A 25,280-nucleotide genomic window follows, 5' to 3' on the forward strand; every position below is an offset into this window, starting at 1 on the left:
AGTTTTTGATGTCAATAATATTGTGGATGAGAGGAATTTTCTGGGGAAAACAGGTTTACATTAAGTTCTGGCTGGTTCTGGTCTTTCTTAAGTTTATTGCTACTACTTTGGTAAAACTCATCATGCTGCCTTTTTCCTTGACCAGATAGTGGAAGCATGGTCAACTTATCTGTGGAACTAATTTAACTGCAAAGTTTTTCTTTTTTTAATTAAAAAAATTTTTTTATTGAGCCACTGTGAGATGCAGTTACAAAGCTTTCATGTTTGATGTTCAGCCATACAATAATCAATCACCCATCCCTCCACCAGTGCAAACTTCCCACCACCAATATCTCCATTATCTCCCCCACTTCCATTATTCCTTACTCTGCCTCTATGGCAGACAATTGCTCAGATACTTTCTCTCTAGTTTTGGGCATTATATTTTGCTCGGATATTCCCACCACCATTCATGCCTGCCTCCCAGGGGCAGATGCTAGATCATCTATTTTCCATTAACTGCAAAGGTTTTGATGCACTATTGGAACTTTTCTGATACGACTGTTAAAGTGGAAAAGGACTGAATATTGCCCTAAATAATCTGAAAATTTGGCTAGTGATTTATAAGTGGTTCTTATTAGGAATGTGCATAAGAATTACTTCCACGTTTTTCGAAGTACACAACAGGTTTACAGAACATGTTTCAGGACATGCCTAGGTCATATTTATTCTACTGACTCTCATCACAATGAACATCCTTCGTGCCATCCTTTTAGGTGAAAGTGCCCGTGCTTCTTATTCCTTTGCATCAGCCAATATCTCTAAATTGATGGCCTGAACCAAGGGAATGGTGGAATAGCCAGGAAGAGGCAGTTCTGCAGACAGAACTTTCTACTTATGCAGTAAAAATCACAGCATTTTCATGCAGAGAGAGTTGGTGATGGTTTTATAAAAATTATAATGATTTATATAAATTTCACTGCACTGTAGCACTGTCATCCCGTTGTTCATTGATTTGCTTGAGCAGGCACCAGTAACGTCTCCATTGTGAGACTTGTTGTTACTGTTTTTGGCACATCGAATACGGCACAGGCAGCTTGCCAGGCTCTGCTGTGTGGGAGGGATACTCTCAGTAGCTTGCTGGGCTCTCTGAGAGGGACGGAGGTATTGAACCTGGGTCGGCTGCGTGCAAGGCAAACACCCCACCTGCTGTGCTATCGCTCCAGTCCTATATAAATTTCAAACCTCCATAAATGTTGAGAATGATATTATTTAGCCAACATTCAACCCATTCCTGATTTTCAGAAATGGCAATTTCATTAATTAATAGAAAAAGTTTAACCATAATATCTACATTATCCAGATTCTATAATTACCAAGATTTTTTGCTCATTCCCTTTTAATTTTAATTTTGCTAGCTAATTTATATTTTATTTTTATTTATTTGTTTTTGGGGGTAGTCAGAACTGGTAGAGCTCAGGGATTACTTCTGGTTGGACTTGGGGAACCACACAGGGTATCCAAAATTGAACCCAAGTCAGCTGCATGCAAGATGACCAATCCAGGACATAATCATACCATATAGATGTCATTTTACTTTAATAACCCCTTTTTGCTATATAATTTTAAAGCAAATCTTACAGTTTGTATACTTTGTGTCTATCTGTGGATAATATGGACAATTTCTTATTAACTTCAAAGTGATATCTAATTAACAAAAGTTCCTGTTATCACAAACCTAACCTACATTTAAATTTCTTCACTTGTCTCTAAAAACATTTTTAAAAATTTTTAAAAAAATTTATTTATTTTTTAGTGAATCACTGTGAGGGTACAGTTACAGATTTACACACTTTCATGCTTGTGTTTCCCTCATACAATGTTCGAGAACCCATCCCTCCACCAGTATCCATTCTCCACTACCAGTGAACCCAGTATCCCACCCCCCCACCCCCACCTCACCCCGCTCTGTGGCAGGGCATTCCCTTTTGTTCTCTCTCTCCTTTTGGGTGTTGTGGTTTGCAATAGAGTGGTCATCGTGTTCAATCTATAGTCTACTTTCAGCATGCATCTCCCTTCCCGGGCAGGTTCTCCAACCACATTTTACTCTAAAAACATCTTTTATGCCTTGGTTAACTGGATCAGATTCCTAAGGTTGGTCCATGCACTTTATCTGGCAGGTGATTCTTACTGAGTCTATTCACCTCAGAGCAGTTCCTCTGAAATATTCTCACATTCTTCTCCCAAGCCACATGCAAAAAACATACAAAAAACCAAATGGTGAATTATCAACTCCTGAAAATAACCCACTTCTGGATTTGTTTTCTAATATGTTATCTAACCTGGTCCTCACATTTGGAAAAGCTGGAAGTCACTGGGCCTGCATGTGAAGTCACAATAACACCCTTTAGTGGGTACACGGAACCTGTCCTCTAAAATTTAAGAGCCAGAAAGGGTTGCACATGGCATTTTGGTTATATTTCTTGCTAGCTGAGTGACCTTATGAATAAGTGTATCAAATCTCCATTGGCTCATTTCTTTTTTTTTCCATAAAATTTTTGGGCAACACTGGTGATGCTCACGGCTTACTCCTGACTCTGTGCTCAGGATCATTGCTGGCAGGCTTGCGGGGGGGGGGGGGTGGCACATAAATTGTTGGGGATTAAACCCAGGTCTGCTGCAAGGCAAGCAACTTATCTCTGTACCATCACTCCATCCTCATCCACTTTCTCATTTCTAAAGAGGCAGAACAATCCATAATTTGAGAAGACTGAGAATAAAAATCAGCTACATATGCCGGCCCAGCTTTCTGCCTACTGCACATACAGGGACAAGCTTCTTAGTGAAAGCTGGTTTTAGCCCACAATAAAAAACAATGTGAGGGGCTAGAGTGATAGCACAACGGGTAGGGCATTTGCATTGCACGTGGCCGACCTGGGTTCGATTTCCAGTATCCCATATGGTCCTCCGGGCACCGCCAGGAGTAATTCCTGAGTGCATGAGCTAGGAGTAACCCCAGTGCATCTCTGGGTGTAACCCAAAAAGAAAAAAAAATTACTTCTCGGGGGCCGGAGCGATAGCACAGCGGGTAGGGCGTTTGCCTTGCACGCGGCCGACCTGGGTTCGATTCGATTCCCGGCATCCCATATGGTCCCCCAAGCACCGCCAGGAGTAATTCCTGAGTGCAAAGCCAGGAGTAACCCCTGAGCATCACTGGGTGTGACCCAAAAAGCAAAAAAAAAAAAAAAAAAATTACTTCTTTTTCACACATTCAAAAGAACAAAAGCAACCAGTGCTGGCGGGGATGTGGGGAAAAGGAAAGCTCTTTCACTGTTGGTGGGAATGCAGACTGGTCCAGCCTTTCTGGAAAACAATATGGACAGTCCTTCAAAAACTAGAAATTGAGCTTCCATATGATACCGTAATACCACTTCTGGGAATATATCCCAAGGATGCAAAAGAGCAGAGTAGAAATGACATCTGTACCTATATATTCACTGCAGCACTGTTCACAATAGCCAAAATATGGAAACAACCCAAGTGCCCTTGGGACAGATGAAGTAATGAAATCTGCTTCTAAATGGGTAGACATGGAGAGTATCATGCTAAGTGAAATGAGCCAGAAAAAGAGGGACAGAGACATAGAAGGACTGCACATATTTGTAGAGTATAGAATAACATCCCATGAGGCTGATACCCAAGGACAAAAGATACAAGGGCCAGGAGGATTGCCCCATAGCTGGAAGACTGCTTCATGTGCCGAGAGAGAAGGCAGATGGAATAGAGAAGGGATCACTAAGAAAATGATGGCTGGAGGAATCAGTCAGGATGGGAGATGCATGCCAAAAGTAGATAATGGACCAAACATGATGACCTCTCAGTGTCTGTGCTGCAAGCCATAATGCCCAAAAGTAGAGAGAGAGTATGGGGAATATTGTCCGCCATGAAGGCAGGGGGAGGGTGGGAAAGGGGGGAGTATAAATGGGATATTGGTAGTGGGGCATGTGCACTGGTGGAGGGATGGGTGTTTGATCATTGTGTGATTGTAACCCAAACATGAAAGCTTGTAACTATCTCACGATAATTCAATAAAATTAAAAAAAAATTACTTCTTTTTGACATCACAGAGTAGGTGTAATACTTTATCTATAAGTGATAAGCAATACCTACAGCAGAAGTAGGGCGTCCAAGGATTGTTGAAGAATAAACTGTCTTCAGGAATTTTGTGTTACTACCAAGTGAGCCAAATCTCCAGTGGGACCAAAACATGCTGCATGATAAAAGAAACATTTTAAAGAAAGGAAATATGGGCTGGAGCAATAGTACAGTGGGTAGGGCACTTGCTTTGCACGAAGCTGACCTGAGTTTGATTCCCAGCATCCCATATGGTTCCCTAAGCCAGGAGCAATCCCTGAGCACGTAGCCAGGAGTCAGCCCTGAGCACTGCTAGGGGTGGCCTAAAAACGAAAAAAGAATTTTAAAATAATAAAAGGAAATATATGACATCTACTTACCTATGATTACACATACACATACAGACTATGCTTCTAACAGGAATACAGCACCTTTGGTCACTGTCACTGTCATCCCGTTGCTCATCGATTTGTTCAAGTGGGCACCAGTAATGTCTCTCATTGAGAGACTTATTGTAACTGTTTTTGGCATATCCAATACTCATGGGTAGCTTGCCAGGCTCTGGCCCGCGGGCTCGATACTCTAGGTAGCTTGATGGGCTCTCCGAGAGGGGCGGAGGAATCAAACTCGGGTCTGCCGCGTGAAAGGCGAACGCCCAACTGCTGTGCTATTGCTCCAGCCCATACAGACTATAATAAAGCTTATGTAAAAACAAAATAAATGACAACTTAGTCCCTTTTTTTTTTTTTGGCCATACCCAAAGATGCTCAGGGGTTATTCCTGGCTTTGCACTCAGGAATTAGTTCTGGTCCTGAGGGACCATATGGGATACGGGAGTCAAACCCAGGTTGGCTGTATGCAAGGTAAACACCCTATCCACACTGTGCTATCTCTCCAACCCTGAAAACTGAGGGAGTTTTTGGTTTTTTTGCTTGTTTGTTTGTTTATTTTGGCTTACTGGGTCATACCCGGTTGCATTCAGGTGTTACTCCTGGTTCTGCAATCAGGAATTACTACTGGCAGTGCTGGGGGTGGGGGACTCTATGGGATGCTAGGAATCAAATCTGGGTTGGTCAGTGCAAGGCAAACACCCTATCTCCTGTACTATCACTCTGACCTCCAATAACTCAGTTTTGATGATAAAACCTCTCATCACCAGATTCTACTGTCTCATTTTAAAAACACAATTTGCATGTCATTAAAACTAGACATCTATAAAGATACCGTGAATTAAAAAAATTAAAGCTCTTCTTTAGTCAAGAGCATTAAATTACAGCAGATATATAAGTTCCATTTGAGCAGGTACAGAATATTTCAATTAAAAAACAACTTTAATTTCAAAATCACCTGGGTAATGGACACTAGTAAAAGCACAATAAATGAAAAGCACAGTAAATTAGAATTTTTATAAACAGGTTAAATAGAAAGTTATTTGAAAAGAATTATAGAAAGTCCTTGATAGGCACAGAGAATTCTGAATTTTAGATTCTCGTCTTGAATTGTACTTTCCTCAATAACTTCATATATAGTTAGTAGTCATTTCAAGAGACTCTTCAACACAGACATGAATTCTGAATAACTTCTACATAAGGAAATCAATCATAGGTTAATGTCGGGAGATGAAAGCAACTTCAAATTGTTTTACTATATGATCACTTAGAAGTGGAAGAAAACTGCTTTCCAAAAACTTCAGGCAGACTCACATAAGGCCTGAGTATGAGAATGTTGTAATATTGTAATATGTTGTAATAGTGATGGCACTATTTCCTTTGTTTCTATGAGCGAATCAAACTTTAGAAGAAGATAGCTTTCATGGGCTTAGAAGGATCACTGACGCTGAATATAATCTTATTACCCAACTGTCAAGCCTGCAGAAAGACCTAGATATAAAAAATAATATACTGAATGTTTCTTAGTGTGAAATATTAATTCTTCTTACAAAGGAAACACTTATGCTTTATTCTTTCAAATGAAAGATCAAGTTTTCTTAAATCAAGGTGTAGCTGTTATTTTGTCAGTATGTGATCTGTTCAGGAAAAATATAAATTGGGTAAGGCAGTAGAGATAGTTTTTTTTTTTTGCTTTTTGGGTCACACCCAGCGATGCTCAGGGGTTACTCCTGGCTTTGCACTCAGGAATTACTCCTGGCAGTGCTTGGGGGACCATATGGGATGCCAGGGATCGAACCCGGGTCAGCCGCGTGAAAGGCAAACGCCCTACCCGTTGTGCTATCGCTCCGGCCCCCAGTAGAGATAGTTTAAGGTATATTATTACCAAACGATAAGAACTAAATAACAATCTACATTTAAGATCATAGACTTGGGGCTGGAGCGATAGCACAGCGGGTAGGGCGTTTGCCTTGCACGCGGCCGACCCGGGTTCGAATCCCAGCATCCCATATGGTCCCCCAAGCACTGCCAGGAGTAATTCCTGAGTGTAGAACCAGGAGTAACCCCTGTGCATTGCTGGGTGTGACCCAAAAAGCAAAAATAAATAAATAAATAAATAAAATAAGATCATAGACTTATTAATAAAGACAAATTTCCCCCATTAAATAAATGGCAATTTCTTAAAATTCTGCCTACTTTCTTAGGCATTTAAGCAAAATCATGCAAGTAGATAGGTGAAAAAAAAGTTATCTTCTATATTCCTAAGGGAAACTGCAGGGAAAGAATAGGACTAGGAATTAGAATACCTGAACTGTAGTCCTTACTGCAGCATTCACTGTATCACTGTCACTGTCATCCCATTGCTCATCAATTTGCTAGAGCAGGCACCAGTAACGTCTCCACTGTGAGACTTGTTACTGTTTTTGGCATATCGAATATGCCACAGGGAGCTTGCCAGGCTCTGCCGAGCGGGCAGGATACTCTTGGTAGCTTGCTGGGCTCTCCAAGAGGGGCGGAGGAATCGAACCCAGGTCGGCTGTGTGCAAGGCAAATACCCTACCCGCTGTGCTATAGGACAACTCACTGATTTCTTGGTGCATATCCATTTCCTCAATATTCAAGACATGCAAATGATGACTCTTTGGCCTGAAGTGCATCTTAGAAAGTTCTGTAAGTTACTAATAAGCTGAATAAATTACTTTCGTAAATTACTCATTACTAAGGGAGCTGAGACTGATGTCGGTATCCACAGGAGGCCAATAGGGAAGTCCCCCAACCAGGGCGATGGCACTATGGCACTAAATTCAGTAATAAGTAATAGCTCTGAAGTTGTGAAAGCCAACCTTGCAGAAAACAGGAACTAAGGCCTGATAAGACCTTCACCTTGCACCAGCAAAGACCCTGAGGAGATTGAACACCTACCCATGAAGGAAATCCCTTGAATACCCTCAGGACCTCTTCCCCAATCCGATTAATTTTAGTGATTCAGCCCAGAGAAGTCTCCAGAACATTCTAGACCAAGACATTCCAGGAAGATACTCTATAAAAGCCACCTTGAACAAAGGAGGGGTGTTCATATGCTGCCTGAGCCCATGTGCTGCTTGTGCCCATGTGGTTGAGCACATGCGGGGGCCCAAGCACATGTGTCTCCTGCATCTTCCCTCTTGATATGTGTACTTTCATGCTTTCACGTGTATTGCTGGAGTGTGTGTAGGGGCTCTCTCCACCCTTGGAGAAGCCCCGATTCTCTCTTGAGTGTGTTACTCTCTCTCACTCACTCCCTCGCCCTCCACACTTTCAAAAGCTCTCCAAATAAAATCTGTTTACTTCACTGCTTGTCTACTCCTGAAATTCTTTTCTGCGAGGTGAGACAAGAACCCAGTAGCCTTGTGTTCCAAGTGACGAGGTGGATCAGGAGAAAGTGACCGTCTTTCTCCTTCCCACTTCACATGAGCCACCGGTGGGGCCCATCAACATCAGTTGTTGTCCTTGATTTATTTCAAAATTTAATGCTTTTGGAAGATACTGCACTATTGGCTTCTGTTTGTCTGCTGCACAGTTTTTACTATTGTAGACTCTTACATCTTTCCTCTGTCACATTTATGTCATCTTTGATGTAGTTAAATTCTTGCAATTTGTTAAGGATTTTGTCATTAAGCATAGTTTTCTTCTCTGTTCAAAGTACTATGATGATCATCCTGGGTAAATTCAAGGTCTTCTGAGATGAACCATTCAATATCTGATACCTGACATCTCAAGTTCATTATTACCTCTTCTCTGTATATATAATTTTCCTCACACAAATCTCTTAGCTAAAAATCAATATAAACAAAACAGAGAAAGAGAGGAGAGAAAGCTTAGGGTTATTTGCATACAGAAAAATTAACCTGGGTGTTGTCTAAGAAAAAGCGTTGAAATTTAAATTGTCCAATTGTCCTTTCATTTTACCATGCCCTTTAAACTCCGAATCATCTCCTTCTATGAGGAGATCTACCCTTCCTGGGCGGTGGCTCATTTTCTCTCTCTCCAAAAGGCTTCATAGTTGCATCTGAAAGGGATGTGATGCTCATGTCTTTGTGCTACTTCAGTGCTAGTAGTTTCTTGTTTTATTATTTCTGAAAATGCTCATGACCAGCACCCCCCAACCCAATCTATCTGCCTGCAACATCTTCCCTTAGAGAAAAATAAACTATTGACCGACTTTCTTCTCCCTGCCTCTCAGGTCCTCTTCTTACCAAAACTTTACTTGTTATTGACTTTTTCTTAAAAACAAAACTTTATAAAGGCTCCCTGGCTGTCTTCTTTTTCTCAATCTATATTCTCGGGTCGACTGCATGCAAAGTGAATGCCTTACCCACTGTACTATCACTCTGGCCTCCAGCCATGATTTTTTAAAATATGGAGTAAATGGACTGGAGCAATAGCACAGCGGGTAGAGCATTTGCCTTGCATGCAGCCGACCAGGGTTTGATTCCTCCATCCCTCTCAGAGAGCCCGGCAAACTACTGAGAGTATTTGATATGCCAAAAACAGTAACAAGTCTCACAATGGAGACGTAACTGGTGCTCGATTGAGCAAATTGATGAACAACGGGATGACAGGAGTAATTTTCCTAAATCCTTACTTTGATTTTTATACCCATTACTCCAGAAAGGCAGTTCTTGCTGAAGTCATTTTCGACAATCATATTATTAACTCCAGTGGATATTTTCTTAAGCCTTGCAGTTTTTAGATATTGCAAGAGAGTGGGGCCTGAGAGATAGTACAGTGGGTAGAGCATGTGCCTTGCATGCGGCTGACCCGGGTTCAATCCCCAGCATCCCATATGGTCCCCCGAGCAACGCCAGGAGTGATTCCTGAGTGCCGAACCAGGAGTAACCCCTGGGCATCGTCGGACAGGACCCCAAAAGCAAAAAAAAAAAAAAAAAAAAAATTAAAAGAGTCAAACTTCTTTTCCCAAAAGCATCACATTTCCTCAGCTTTTGGTTGCTCTCTTCCTACCTTTTCCCTCACCTGCCATGAAATGTGGGAGCCTCTTTCCCTTTTCCCTCCAACTCCCCCATTTTTGGTTCTTCTTTCTTTTCACCAGTTACTCTCTCAGTAACTAATTTAATTAAGGAAGTATGAGTGTATTAGTGAAAATATGACTTTAAAGAAATCTAAGTAAGCAGATACTACAGTTTCAGAATGTCTGAAGCTCTTTATCTTTGCAATTTGACATATTTTGAGCACATTTTTCTAATGCAACAAACATTCCCGACCAACAGTCACCAATAAAGTAAGTAAATAAATATGGGTGATGTTTAAAAATTGAAGAAAAATCAAAAGACTTTTAATTCTAAACAATTGCTTTTCTAGTTTCTCATTGAAAATCATGTTCTATGAAGAAGTCATGGCAGCTGTGAATCAGAATAAACTAGTAAATCTGATTACAGCATATTATATGTGAGATGAACTCCATATTCAAATTCAAACAGAAAGTTAACCTGTCAATTTATTCACCACAATGGGCAGCTTAAAGTTTTGGTTAAGCGCAGGTTCAGAAAAGATGAAAGGAGAGGTATAGTTAATGCATAGCCCAGGGTAGCTGCAGGCATCTGACCAAAAGAAAAATAACTGCCACTTCATGCTCTATCTGCCAGTCCACTTCCAGAATGTTTAAATGCTCAATGGTACCCCAGAGGGCATCTAGGGAGTGAACAAGTTCCTGGTTAGGTAAGCCCAGTGTGATCATGTCTCAAAGTCACTGCAGCAAGAATGTAAAAGGTCAGCGGTGAACCCAAAACTGCTGCAAAGCTGCTCTATAAACAAACAAACAAACAAACAAACAAACAAACAAACAAACAAAGGACTTCATATGCCAAGTCATGCATTTAGTATTTCTCCAGAGAGAAGAAACACTGCGGGATGGTTGAAGTTAGCAGGATTTAGTTGGAACTAAGCGCAGGAGACATACCTTGCTATGGCTTCAGAGGTGCAGAATGAGCAGGAGCCCTTCGAGAGTTGCTGTGGCCTGAAGGCAACAGATTTTTGGTCTTTTATCAACTAGTTATAGATATCCACAAAGATTTACTTAGTTGGCAAGTTAACAGGATTTTGTTTTCAGGCCACACCTGGCGGTACTCAGAGTTTACTCCTGGCTCTGTGCTCAGGGATTACTCCTGGCGGAACTCAGGACCGTAAGCGACTGGGGGGATAGAACCCCAGATCTTGCCTCATGCAAGGGAAGAGCCCTACCGCTGTTATTATCTCTCCGGTCTCAATAGCTTTTATTTCTTATAAGGAGTCCCGACGAGGAATGAATCGGAATCCGAGTTATGCCCTCGATCGGTTTCAAAAACTGCAAAAGCAATACAAATGGGGTGGGGTGGGGGAGGCGGAGGGGAGATAAAAGGTGGGAATCCAGAGAACCCACCCAAGAAAGTCAATGACCTCAGAGACGTGACGTCTTCGTGGGAAATAATCCCCGCGTGGCCCGTCTGCTGCAACCCCAGGAACCCGGGGCGCACACCCCTTCCCACGGCCCAAGGAGAGAACGCTGCACGGCTCTCCCACCCCGCCCTGCCTGCAGCGCGGCTCGCGCCAAGTCCTTCCCTCCCCGGTCCCGGACGGCGCGACTCCGCACCCGGGCAGCTCAGCGGTCTCCGGAACCGGAGGCCACGTCTCGGTCGCCGCTCACCTGCCTCGCAGGGCTCCCTCTTATTGGGGTGCGCGACCCTCTTACACTTGGCCGGCGCGGGGGCGGGAATTGAGGCTGCAGTCCAAATTCAGAGCGCGGATTGGTTGAGAGGTTGCTCGTGAGTGCTGATTGGAGGAAAAGACTGTCCTGAGGTCATGAAAGGGGCAGGGCTGGAGGGAGTTACAGGGCGGTGCCTGGATTTGGCCGGAGATTGGCCAAGAAGTCAGGACTCAGGGCTCTGATTGGCTACGTGTGTGTGCGTGAGCATGCTCTCGTGTGTGTGTGTGTGTGTGTGTGTGTGTGTGTGCGTGAGCGCGCTCTCGTGTGTGTGTGTGTGTGTGTGTGTGTGTGTGTGTGTGTGTGGCGTTGCGCTGGATTTGGCCGGAGATTGGCCAAGAAGTCAGGACTCAGGGGGCTCTGATTGGCTGCGTGTGTGTGCGTGAGCATGCTCTCGTGTGTGTGTGTGTGCGTGAGCGCGCTCTCGTGTGTGTGTGTGTGTGTGTGTGTGTGTGTGTGTGTGTGTGTGTCGTTGCGCTAAGCCGTGCTGTGTTGACTGCGAGCCAATAAAGGCGGCCTGAAGAGACGGGTCTCGGTAAGCATGCGGCAGTGGTTTGGGCATGAAACTGTGCCCAGGATTTTAATTGCATGTATGTGATTGGATTGTGGAGAGTTAGAATTTGGAGACAGTTTGCAAGAAAGGCTCATCTAATGGGGCTTACGTACCGGATTTAGGCAAAAGAAGGGTCACAGTTAAATTAATGTTGAAAGTGCTTAGAGAGAAAATAGAGTGCGCAAAAAATGGTTTGTAAATGTTTTTATTTTGTAATTACGTTATGCAATCATAGGTGATTACACCTATGATCAAGGTGAAGCAAGAAGCAGGAAGGTACTTGACACTTTTGAACGGTTAAATGAGTTTGAACAGAAAACGGACGTGAGACTGGAGGAGGAAAATAAACGACCCTTTAAAAGTGAAGAAGACAAACATGAAAGTTCGTAAGTTTGTAACTGTACCTCACGGTGATTCACTAATAAAAATTAAAAAAAAAAAGAACGCATTTATAAAAAAAAAAGTGAAGAAGACAGGGGCTGGAGCCATAGCCCAGCAGGTAGGGCATTTGCCTTGCACGAGGACAAACCGGTTCGACTCCCAGCATCCCAGATGGTCCCCTGAGCAAGCATGGGGGGGAGGGGGTGACCAAAAAAAGCAAAAAAAAAAAGTGAAGAAGACAAATGACTAGGAGAAAAAAGAGACTCCAGAGGGATCACCTAAAAGTTTCTTATGAATCATAACCCCCCACTGGAAGCAGGAAGGATTGATTGATGAAGAGGATAGGGCTGTATAATTGTTATTCGCACCAAGAGGAAAGAACAAAGGTATCTGTAGTAGAAGGAATATATTCTTCAAGGAGGTTCTAAAGATATTTAGGAGATTAAAGAAATTACTGTGTACAGTAGAAAAGTAACCAGAGATTTTGATCTATTATGAGAGATTCACTTGTCAGTACTCTCCCTTCGAAACATACCAAGAATTTACCTTGTGTTAGGTGATTGGTGGGGCAAGATATATAATCTCCAGCAGCTAAGGAGGGCTCCGCAATTCTACCACTTGCTGCCAGGGTTCGGTGCTGCCCAACCCCCTACCCCCCACACCCCAGGGCGGCCCATGTCTGGGGCGGCTGGAGGAGGAAATGAAGGCCAAGATGGTTGATTGATCAGTTGCCATTTATTCCATTCTCCCCACGTGCCTGTTCCAGTCTCACTAAGCTCCCCATTCTAGACTCAAACTGCCCCTCATTCCGTCTCCTCCTGTCTCTCACTCTCATCTCTCCATGCTCCATCTCGCAGCCTCTCCACGTGCCTGCTCCTGTATTCTTTTACATTCTTCTCCCTCTGTCCCATCCTTGCAGGTGCTCCATCTTGTCTGACCTGCTCTCTTTCTCATCTCTCTCCAATTTTCCCATCTCTCTCCAACTCCCCAACACTGGTGATAGATGTACACCCAGTCTAGTAGCAAAATCAACATGAGAAAGCCCTTCCTTTGCTCACGGGCAAAATATCACTTAAGGAGTCTGAGCATTTCCGGGTAGGTGTAGCCACCTGGAATAAACAAACAAAACAAACAAAACACACACACATACACACACACACATACACACACACACACACACACACAAAACCAAAGCAAACCCAAAACCTTACAAATAATCAGAACTTACAAAGAGGGAAACATACAGTGGATAAGTATAATGTAGTACTTCAGAGGATGATAAATACGATTTAAAAAGTCACAGTAAGTGGAAGACAGCAGAATTTAAGTAGTATGGTCAGAAAAGACATTTTTGAAGAGGCAATATTTGAACTCAAAATTCATTGATGAAGAATCAACCTTAAAAAAGTAATAGACTGGAGGAAGGAAAACAATAGACAAAAATGCCCTGTTTTGGGAACAAACTTCTGATGTTCATGAATAAAAGAGTGTTTGCAAATCATGATCCAGCAGAGAAAGTGCATCCATATTAGTATGGAGAAGGCATAGAATGGATCGTATTTTGTAGACCAGAGCAAGGAGTTTAAATTTTTTATTATGAAGTAGACATCAGAATCCTCTTTTAAGATTACTCTACTTTTAAACAGTAAAATACTGTAATCTTAATTGCATTTTTGGAAATCACCTACTGCTTTGGAAAAGAAAGTATGAGTTGGCAAAGTGGAAGCAGGAAGAACACATACAGATGGCCAAAAGATATCTGAAAAGAAAACAAAAACAAAAACAAAAACTGTCATTTATAAATAGGGAAATGCAAGTAAAAAAAAAGACCAATGATACATCTATACAATGGAATACTATGCAGCTGTTAGAAAAAAGGAGGTCACAAATTTTTTATTTAAGTGGATCGGCATGAAAAGTTTCATGCTAAGTGAAATGAGTCAGAAAGAGAGAGACAGACATAGAAAGATTGCACTCATCTATGGCATATAGAATAACAGAGTGGGAGACTAACACCCAAGAATTGTAGAAACAACTACCAAGAGGTTGACTCCATGGCTTGGAGGCTGGCCTCACATTCTGGGGAAAGAGAAACTCAGAGAAGGGATCACCAACTATAATGTAGTCGAAGGCCATGTGGGAGAAGGGAGTTGCGGGCTGAATGAGGGCTAGAGACTGAGCACAGTGGCCACTCAACACTTTTATTGCAAACCACAACAGCTAATTAGAGGGAGAGAACAGAAGGGAATGCCCTGCCACAGTGACAGGGTGGAGTGGGGGGAGATGGGATTGGGGAGGATGGGAGGGATGCTGGGTTTACTGGTGGTGGAGTATGGGCACTGGTGAAGGGATGGGTTTCTGAACTTTGTATGAGGGAAGCATAAGCACAAATGTGTATAAATCCGTAACTGTACCCTCATGGTGATTCATTAATTAAAAATAAATAAATTTATTATAAATTTAAAAAAAAATAAAGTTAGCCCAAAATTGGGAACAGTTGCATATTGAAAGTGCCAGTTACCTCAATCTTCTATGCAGACTTAAAATAATGTTGATAAGTTCAGGTTTAGATTCTTAGGCTAAATTCTATAAAAATACAAATAGCTTTCTCTGAAGTAAATACATGCTTGTGAGAGAGATACTTCTTTCTTTGCTTGTAATTTAATAACCTTGTATATTATATGCTTCCTTTGTTACATAAATGTCACTTTTAATGTATATTGATGTTATTACACAGTTGTGACAAAATATTTATGAAAGTGGGCTCTTGAAGGCATTTTGAGATTTCTACATTATAGTGGTTGTGTCTGCACCTTAGAGAAAACTACAAATCATAAGACAATATTAAAATTATTTTAAAATTTTAAAAAAAAGACCAATGAGATATCATCTCATACCAATGAGACTGGCACACATCACAAAGAATGAAAATGTTGATGTTGATATGGGGAAAAAGGGATCTTCATTCACTGCTGGGGGAATTGTTGGCTGATCAGTCTTTTTTGAAAACAATATGGATAGTCCTCAAAAAAACTAAGAATTGATCTTCCATATGACCCAGCAATTCTACTTCTTGGCATCTACCCCAGGGGTCCCAAAATTCTGTACTGAAAAAATATTTGCGCTCTTATGTTTATTGTAGCACTATTCACAATAGCAAAAATCTGGAAACAACCCGTGTCCAAGGGTAGATGATTGGATAAAGAAACTATGGTATATAAATAATGGAATAGTACTCAGCTATAAGAGAAGATAAAAATCTGCAATTTGCTGCTACCTGGATGGATCTGGAGAGTACCATGCTGAGTGAAAATAGGCAGAAGGAGAGACACAATATGATCTTCCATATGTGGTACATAAAGAAACATAGCAGGGGAATAACAAATACCCAAAGGTAACTGAAACAGAGCTGGTCTGCTGTAGGAAGCTTACCAGAGGGATGGGCTGATGGGGTTACGGATGGCAAAGGAGAATGGTGGAACACTGAGGCTAAAATTGGAGGGAAGCAAAAACTCTGATAGAGGGTTTAGTATTGGAATAATTTATAGAAGAAACCCTACTACTAACAGTAGGTTTCCAAGGAAAGAAAAGAAAGAAAGAAAAGGAAAAAGGAAGGAAGGAAAGAAGGAAGGAAGGAGGAAGGAAGAAAGAAAGAAAAGAAAAGAAAAGAAAGAAAAAGAAAGAGAAGGAAGAAGGAAAGAAGAAAGAAAAGAAGAAAAGAAAGAGAGAGAAAGGAAAGAAAGAAAGAAAGAAAGAAAGAAAGAAAGAAAGAAAGAAAGAAAGAAAGAAAGAAAGAAAGAAAGAAAGAAAGAAATGAAGGAGAGAGGGAGGGAGGGAGGGAAGGAGGGTGGGAGGAAGGAAGGAGGGAAGGAAGGGAAGAAGGAAGGAAGGAAGGAAGGAAGGAAGGAAGGAAGGAAGGAAGGAAGGAAGGAAGGAAGGACAGACAGGAAGGAAGGAGGAGGAAAGTTAGACAGGCAGAATTAGGAAGACCTATTTGAAGGTTTTACAATGAAAGATAATGTTGGTTGAGCCTTGGGTTGTGGCAGAAGAGGGACAAAGACTAAGGATCACAATATTAATCATGCTCAAGTTAGTATTGGTGGGATGGGTGGGTAGAGGGGAAGTTATTAGTCTCAGAAGAGAGAATACTATGGATCTCCTGCTTGAACCAGTTTGGTCTCCCCAGGGGAGCTCCTGGAGGGGAGGGTTGTTGGGTATATGTTAGGAAGGGCAACACTACATGTAGATGTTATTGTCCCACCAGCCCCACCTATCGAACTGCACCTGAGGTCTACTTGATCTATTAAGTATGTAAACTCATCTCTACTACCTAAGTATTTTGGTGGAGATGTGGACTCAGAAGGGAGCAAGGAATTACTCTTTGCAAGAAAAAGTGTGTCATCCTACTGGCCACCTTGGTTTCCTAGGCTTATCATCTACTTTTGCAGAAAAGAATTTCAGGAGGAGAAAAATAGTGAAGTAAAGAAATTTTATTAAGGGGTGAGAAGAGAGAGAGAGAGAGAGAGAGAGAGAGAGAGAGAGAGAGAGAGAGAGAGAGAAGAAAGAGGTTAGGCCTGGTCTTGCACATGTGCACATGGTTGCAGTGGACATGACTTAGGTTGAAATCCCAGCATCCCATATGGTCCCCTGAGCACCACCAGGAGTAATTCCTGAGTGCATAAGCCAGGAGTAACCCCTGTGCAATGCCGGGGGTGTGACCAAAAAAGCAAAAAAAAAAAAAAACCAGAAAAAAAATTAGTTTTATAATTCAAGGATATTTTGTCATTGTTCAATACTGTTTATTCCTTTGTCGTGTTTTTCTCTATGCAATGGATGAGTGAGATAATCTGGTACCTATTCTTCTCCCTTTGACTTATTTTACTGAAAATGATCTCTACCAGTCTTACCCACATTGTAGCAAACTGCAAGATTTCATCTTTCCTTATGTGGAATGAGAATCTTTATGGTGGATTTGTAGTTATCTCTCTGAAGGTCTGTATTCCCTTTCTCTGGAGTCACAGGATCTCCAAGTTGCAGCAGAGTATGAATATTCTAGGTGTAAAGATTGCATTTCCAAACCTGATGTTAATGGGTTAGTCATAACACTAAATATTATCAGTGGGAAGTAAATGAAAGCTGTATGTGCTTCTTCCAGGGAAAAATCTTGTTTTGGGGGGATTTTTTTTTTATTGTTGTGGGGGGTGATTTGAGGAACTTGGGCCACTCCTGACTCTGTTCAGGGATCACTCCTGGTGCTGTGTGGGGATGGAGTGCCGAGTGTGGAATCCAGATCAGTGCAAGGGCCTCAGCTCTGTACTATCTTTCTAATTCCAGGAAAAGTTTAGGTAAGGAAAGTAACCTTACTGCTCCCCTTATTGCTGATATTCCTGATACTTTGAGTATAGATGATGGCCTTAGCCCACTGGGACCAGTAGAATCTGATTTGGAAGATGGGAGGGAAATAGACTGGGAAGGAAGGAGCTGAGTCCTCATTTCATGGAGCTGGCATTTCAGACCCAGGTCTGATACAAGCACACAAGGTAAAAGTCAACTTCAGTTTTGTTTAACTCTTAGATAACTTTTGGTATGCATCACAATATAACTAATGGTAGCTGATTCTTGTAATTCCTTTACCAAACTTTTATATGGGCCTTCTATATAAATTTATAGATGGCAATAGAGAAGAACAAAGTTATAGATATTTGTGATACTTCATTATCTGAAAATGCTTCTCAAGAGCTCTCTCACTTTTAGGTGTCACTTCTGCCTTTATTTCAGAACCTAGAGCAGCACTAACAAGGACCTGCTCTAGGTGATAAAGACAAGGGCGGCCAAGCACAAATGTCAGATCAAATTGGATTAAAGACCTCAATGACACAGTCAGTGACACAGTCATCCCGTTGTTCATTGATTTGCTCAAGCGGGTACCAGTAATGTTTCATTGTGAGACTTATTTTAACTGTTTTTGGCATATCCATTACACCATGGGTAGCTTGCCAGGCTCTGCCATGTGGGCATGATACTCTCCATAACTTGCTGGGCTCTCTGAGAGGGGTGGAGGAATCAAACCTGGGTCGGCCTCTTGTAAGGTAAACACCCTACCCGATGTGCTATTGCTCCAGCCCAAAGACCTCAATATCAGACCTGAATCCATAGGGCACATGGAGGAAAATGTAGGCAGGACCCTCCATGATATTGAAGGTAAAGGCATCTTTTTAAGGATGAAACACCACTGACCAAGCAAGTAGAAAAGAAAATAAACAAATGGGAGTACATTAAACTAAGAAGCTTCTGCACCTCAAAAGAAACAGTGACCAAAATACAGAGAGTCCATGGAATGGGAAAATTTTTTTACCCAATCCCCACCAGATAAGGAGTTAATATCTAGGATATACAAGACACTAGTAGAACTTTACAGCAAAAAAACCCCAACCTAACCCCATCAAAAAATAGGGAGAAGAAATGAGCAGAAACTTCTTCAAAAAAGAAGTAGGAATGGTCAAAAGGCACATGAAAAAATGCTTTACATTGCTAATCATCAGGGAAGTGCAAATCAAAACAACAATGAGATATCATCTTATACCACACAAACTTGCACACATGATAAAAACAAGAACAACAGTGCTGGCATGGACTGGCGTGGATGCTGGCATGGATGTGGGGAGAAAGGGACTCTCGTTGATTATGGTGGGGATCCAGCCAACTGATCCAGAGTCTATGGAAAATAATATGTCCATTCTTCAAAACACTAGAAATTGAGCTTCCATATGACCCAACAATACCAATTCTGGGAATATATCCCGGTTATGCAAAAAAAAGCACAATAGAAATGGCATCTGCACTTGAATGTTTATTGTAGCACTGTTCACAATAGCCAAAATCTGGAAACAATTGGAGTGCCTGAGAACAGAGGACTAGTTAAAGAAACTATAGTACACCAATACAAAGCAATACTATGCAGCTGTTAGAAATAATGAAGTCATGAAATTTTCTTATAAGTGCATGAACATGGAGAGTATCATGCTAAGTGAAAGAGAGGGACAGACATAGAATGACTGCACTCATTGGTGGATTATAAAATAATATCAGATGAGACTAACACCCAAGGACAGTAGAGACAAGGACCAGGAGGATCACACTGCACTTTGGAAGCCTGCCTCATGTGCTGGGGGAGAAGGCAGTTGGAATGGAGAACAGATCACTAAGTCAATGATGGTTGGAGGGATTGCTCAGGATGGGAGATGTGGCTGAAAGTAGACTAAGTACCAAACATGATGGCCTCTCAGTATCTGTATTTCAAACCATGATGCCCAAAGTAGAGAGAATAAGAAGAAAGGTACCTGCCACAGAGGCAGGGGATGGGATGGGGTGGGGCTAGTGGGAGGGATACTGAAGACATTGGTGGTGGAAAATGCACACTAGTGGAGGGATGGGTGTTGGATCATTGTATGACTGAAGCTTTGCAATTGTATCTCATGGTAATTCAATAATTAAAAAAAGACAATGCTGGCTTTGTAAATTCTCTCTCTTTTTTTTTTTACAATGTAGGAGCACTGCGATTTATTCAGCCATTGATTAAACTGATTGAATTGGGCATGAACTCCACATTATTTTTTATTTATTTATTTATTTTTAAATTTTATAAGTTAGTTCACAATGTTTGATTACATTCAATATTCAAACACCAATCCCACCACCATTACATCTCCCCACTGCTAAATTCGGGATGTTTCCATCCCAAACCCCAATTCCTGTCCCAAAACACAACCAAAATATTATATTTCATATTGTCTGGTATGAAGAACAGTTGAACATGCTTACAAAAAAGTGTTAATATAGGAAAAAGTATGAACATTGTTCTATTTTGGCAGGAGCCATTAAGACATTCTATAAGATATCACTAACATGTTGTTAAAGTTTGGGTGATGTGGATTTGATATAAATATCTGAAAATATGTGTATATGCATAAATGCATTTCCCCCTATAATTTGTTGCCTACTATCTGAACCCCATTAAATGTGGTGTGGTAGTTATGGGGGATGGGTAGGGAGTGTTTTATGATGTATCGTTCCAGGAGTATGTTTACTCATATGTGAGGTTCAGTCTGAGTGTGTGGGGAATGGCCTTGAACCTGGCGGTGGTTGGGTTGTGGAGGTTTTTGGCTGCCGGAGTTGGGTCCCTTGGGGTGGGGAGGGCTCTCATTCGCCTCCCTCTGGGGTGCCCCATGTGAAACAACCTGGCGCAGAGTCTAGTGGCATGGTTATGGGGGCCTCATGTTATGCTTCCTTTTGGAAGAAGCAGCCAAAAGATCTGGACAGTGGCCGATGACGAGATTATTTGGTGCCAGCAGAAGGTGGTTTATGGGCATGACCCCTGGGTCGCCGGAGACTGGGGAAAGCGGGCAGGAAATCTCCGCTCCTGGTCCCATTGAGTCCAGAGACCAAGATCACAAATTCCACATTACCTGGGTTCCATAGGACTTCACTCATGCGTGAGGCTCTGCCCGAGTGTGTGGGGAGCAGCCTTGAGTGTGGCAGTGGTTGGGTTGTGCAGGTTTTTGGCCACTGGAGCTGGGTCCCTTGGGGTGGGGAGGGTTCTCATTCACCCCCCTCTGGGGTGCCCTAGTGAAGACAGCCTGGCGTGGGGTCAGGACATTCTGCGGTGCTCTCTTTTGGGAGTTTTAGTTTATAGTCCCTAGGTCTTGGCTGTTGATGAGATTGCATGGTGCTGGGGCAGTTTGTGGGTATGACTGCCAAACTACTGGAAAACTGGGGACCTGGGGGGAGGAGGCCCAGTCCCGATTAAAGTGGGCCTGGAACTTTCAGTCACGGGTTCCTGCCTACTTCTGCGCTACAGGCCATAATTGTGTCTTTTGACCTCTTTTGAGGTTCATGGGTCTCTGAAATAAGGCCAATAGCTTATATACCTGAGCCGTAGATTGTGAGTGTGTCTCCCACATACCTAACTTTTGGCCTTTTAATTTTTTTTTTCGGGGGTCACACCCAGCTACACCCAGGGGTTACTCCTGGCTCTGCACTCAGGAATTACTCTTGGTGGTGCTTAGGGGAGCATATGGGATGCCGAGGATTGAGCCCAGGCTGGCTGCATGCAAGGCAAATGCTCTACCCGCTGTACTATCGCTCCCACCCCTGGCTGTTTAATTTCTTGATAAACTTGGCCCCAAGTTGTTGGGGGTCTGGCCAAAGGTACAGCAGCAACTTTTGAATATCTGGAAGTCTGAAGGCACCATCAGGCTCCTGATGCACTCGCTCCACAGGTACAGGTTGACCTGCTGGCGGCACCATACCCCTGTATAAATTTTTAAAACAAAACAAAACTATTTTCCACTTTATATCCCTGTTAGTAGAACTTAAGCATTCTTATCACACACACCTTCACTTAACTAATCAGGCTAACTATGGAAGATGATGGATGTGATAATTTGAGCTTAGAAATTATTCTACAGTGTATGTTATATTGAAGACTATACTATAAATAGATATCTTTGTATTTGTCAGGAAGTTTAAGTTCAATTTTCAGCCTTTTTCACCTCTCTTAATAATAGTTTGTGTATAAATTAATAATATTTTATTGTAAATTGTATTCAAGTTGGATAGTAATAGTCTAGCCCTAGTTCAATCCATGGTACCAGATATGGTCCCTGAATACCACTTAGGTTCATTTCAGAGAACAGTTAGGAATAACCCCTGAGCACCACTGGGTGCGGCAGCCCCCTAAACCAATAACTAAGTAAGTTTTACTTTAAAATACAGATTTAAAAAATGGTAGTATGATATTTTACACTTATCTACAACTGTGTACCTATTTCTCTGTCTACTATATAAATAACTGATAGCAACTTAACAATTATTAGTGTTGGTTACTTGAGTAGATAAGAAAGTCTTTAAAACCTTTGAAAAATTTTTAAAAGAGAAAATCAATTTTGACATTACAAATCAATTTTGTAAGAAAAATTTATTCCAACATGGCATCCACATGTACGATACAGTAATGGAGCCAAGGGTATATTTTAGTGGTAGAGAACAGGCCTTGCATATGTGAGGTCCTGTGTTCATAGTAATATGAATAGTACATATGGACAGTGATTGTAAGAAATTCCCTGATAAAATAGGTCCTAAGATTTTGACAGTGTTTCGGATAAAGCAAGTTTAAAGGAAACTGCAAATGTGTAGCAAAGCAGCAAATGTCCAGCTGGGATATGTAAGCTTAGACAGGTTTACTACAACCATAAATCATGTGGCCTTGCATTTTGACTGAAAAAGCAAGATAATCCTTTACTTTTGTTTGCAGACAGATTGCTTATCTATTTACCTATAGGCACCTGTATCACTGTATCACTGTCATCCCATTGATCATCAATTTCCTCGAGCAGCCGCCAGTAACCTCTCCATTTGTCCTAGCCCGGAGATTTTATTATTTTATTATTGTTATTTATTATTATTATTACTATTATTATTATGAATTTTTGGGTCATGCAGCGATGCGCAGGGGTTACTCCTGGCTCTGCATTCAGGAATTACTCCTGGCGGTGCTCGGGAGACCATATGGTATGCTGGGGATCGAACCCGGGTTGGCCGCGTGCAAGGCAAACGTCTTACCCGCTGTGCTATCACTCCAGCCCCAGCCCCAGATATTAGCAGCCTCTCTTTACTCATTCTCCCCAGCGGTATTGCATTGGAGGCTCTTTTAGGGTAAGGGGAATGAGACTTATCATTGATACTGTATTTGGCATATTGAATATGCCACGGAGAGCGTGCCAGGCTCTGCCATGTAGGCAGAATGCTCTCGGTACCTTGCCAGGTTTTACGAGAGGGAGAACTAGGCAATAAGAGGTTGTGCAGCCACTCGGCCACACACTTCTGGGAGCTTTGTTTTATAGTCTCTGGATCTTGGCCGTTGATGGGATTATAGTTTGTGGGTGTGGCTGCCAAGCTAATGGAAAATGGGGGATCTGGGTGGAGGAGGCCATCCAAATGTTTGGAGAGTGGCCTTGAGCATGGCTGTGGCTGGGTTTTGGAGGTCTTCGGCTGCTGGGACTCTGCTGGGTTGGGGAAGGAAACTCAATCCGCCCCCCCCTCCAATGGGCCCCAGTGAAAACAGCCAGGCTCAGGGGCAAGAGACTCTGCAGAGACTCTATAGGCCCATGGCTATGTAAACTATTTTAATTAAACTATGTATTTATTGAATTAAACTATTTAATTTATCCATAGACACCTGGCTATGTAAGTTCTTTGCTCTAAAAAGATATGTACTAATTTATGGAAAATGGTATATGTGACTGGAATCAGGGGAGATGTGGAGGCTGACTGATTAAAATCTTCAGAGAACTCCTCACTGGAGGCTGTTTAGTTAATTCTGCTGCCTGGACAGTTGCAATGTCTGCCTCATTCTTTTTTTTTTTTTTTAAGTAATATAGGAGTACTGCTCTTTGTTCAGCCATTGATTAAGCTGATTGAATTGGGCATGCACTCCACATTACTTTTTAAAAAATGTTATTGTATCACTATGAGATAGAGTTATAAAGCTTTCATGTTTGAGATTCAGCCATATAATGATGGAACACCCATCCCTCATTTTCTTTTTTTTTTTCCACCCCTCATTTTCTACCACAATGTTCAAAGTATCCCCTTCCCCACATCCCAGTTCTCACCCTGCTGTGTATCTGGTCCAGGGCTGTTGGTGCGCTAAGATGGCATCCAGAGTCTGCCTCATTCTTTATGGAGCCCAAGGGATAGGACCTAAGTTATTGACCCAGTGTGGGAGATCCCCCACAATTGTTCTTGTGAAAATTTTGGTAATCTTGTGTGCTTCAAGATATGTACCATGGTTGTTGATTCAAAACTTTAGAAAGAGTCTCTGCACAGGTACCTATCATGGTGTTAGAATCCGATAGAGATTATTCTCCTTAGGAAGATGCCATTTCCCCCCTCACTAAAGAATGCCTTTGGAACTTCTGGTTCAAATTCACGATAGAGATCTCATTTTTAGAAGTTTCTCTTTCATAAGCCATGTTCAGATTCTCACTCCTGGAGGGTTTCTATGAAATTCCCATTTGCTCTCTCAAGTCAGAGGGTGCAGTGTCCTTGTGGTACTCCTGCTGGTCCAAAGATAGTATCACATGCTTTATGCCCAGCAAATACGAAGAGCAATAATAGAAATGCAAGCCTGCACCAAGTTCTTGGATATAGAAAGGAGGGACAATGATACAATCTTCTGTGGGGAGGGAGAGGGAGAAGATTTTGTTCTAAATAGTACAAGAATATCAGTGATTGTCAAATTCCTGAATAGCCAATATATTATTAAATAATCAAATAGAACTGCCAAGCCAGGTTCGACCCCCAGCATCCCATATGGTTCCCTGAGCACCACCAGGTATGGACCCCAAACCAGTGAACCAACCAACCAAACAAAAATAGCATGCTTTCAAGAAGAATCATAAGAAATGGAGTTGAGAAAACAGAGTAAAAAAATTCACGTGTAAGTTTAAAGATACTTAATGTATGAATTCTTAAAACTCTTTTAAGAACTATTTCTAGATTCTTGTGATTCTATGATGAACAAGTGAAATTTATTCCCATATGGATGTTATATTCTAGTGGGTGACACAGGCAATGAAATGAACAAAACTGTGAAGAAAATAAAACTGTTGACCACTAGAGGGAGTTCACTGCATTCTTTTTTTTTCCACTGCATTCCAAAGAGAAGCTGAAATTTTGTTGTTCTCTGCTGTTAAGTCCTAGGACAGATGACAGTTTCTCTTCCTAGTGTCCTTTTAAAAGTTGAGTCTTCTTCTTAATTTCCTACTTAGTAACTGATAAAAGAAAATATGGTCAAGAAATTCTAAGGGCCCATCTTTGGGTATTATATCTACAAAATCAGATATATTTTATCATTTAAATCTATTCTGCTTATTTAATTTTCTGCATTTGTTTAGCATCCTCATTTATCACTAGACTTTTGGTTATTTAAAAGAGGGATTACTACTGTGTTTTTCAGTCCTTGAAATAGCACCTGGTAGGTACTCAAAAACATTTGGGTGGGTGAATATAACCTAAGAAAATGCTGTTTTCTTTCTTCTTTTTTAAA

At 41.7% G+C, this 25,280-nt stretch overlaps 1 protein-coding gene across 5 annotated transcripts in view; it reads right to left on the reverse strand.

Annotated features, from left to right (window-relative positions):
• The window catches only part of KYAT3 (kynurenine aminotransferase 3), a 55,206-nt gene extending 43,936 nt beyond the window's left edge, over positions 1–11,270 (reverse strand). Inside the window, exons 1-3 of one of the 5 annotated variants that reach the window (XM_055140409.1) lie at positions 11,182–11,270; positions 10,459–10,515; positions 4,150–4,249 (exon numbers count right to left, since the gene is read on the reverse strand). In XM_055140409.1, the coding sequence (XP_054996384.1) occupies positions 4,150–4,248 (99 nt within the window). In that variant the 5' untranslated portion in view covers position 4,249; positions 10,459–10,515; positions 11,182–11,270. Of the gene's footprint in view, positions 1–4,149; positions 4,250–10,458; positions 10,516–11,127 lie in introns of all 5 variants that reach the window. The other 4 variants (XM_055140410.1, XM_055140412.1, XM_055140413.1 and 1 more) reach the window with 4 other exon arrangements.
• Positions 11,271–25,280: the final 14,010 nt, after the last annotated feature.

The sequence above is a fragment of the Sorex araneus genome, chromosome 5 (assembly GCF_027595985.1).
Source record: "Sorex araneus isolate mSorAra2 chromosome 5, mSorAra2.pri, whole genome shotgun sequence".
Classification (NCBI taxonomy): Eukaryota; Metazoa; Chordata; class Mammalia; order Eulipotyphla; family Soricidae; genus Sorex; species Sorex araneus.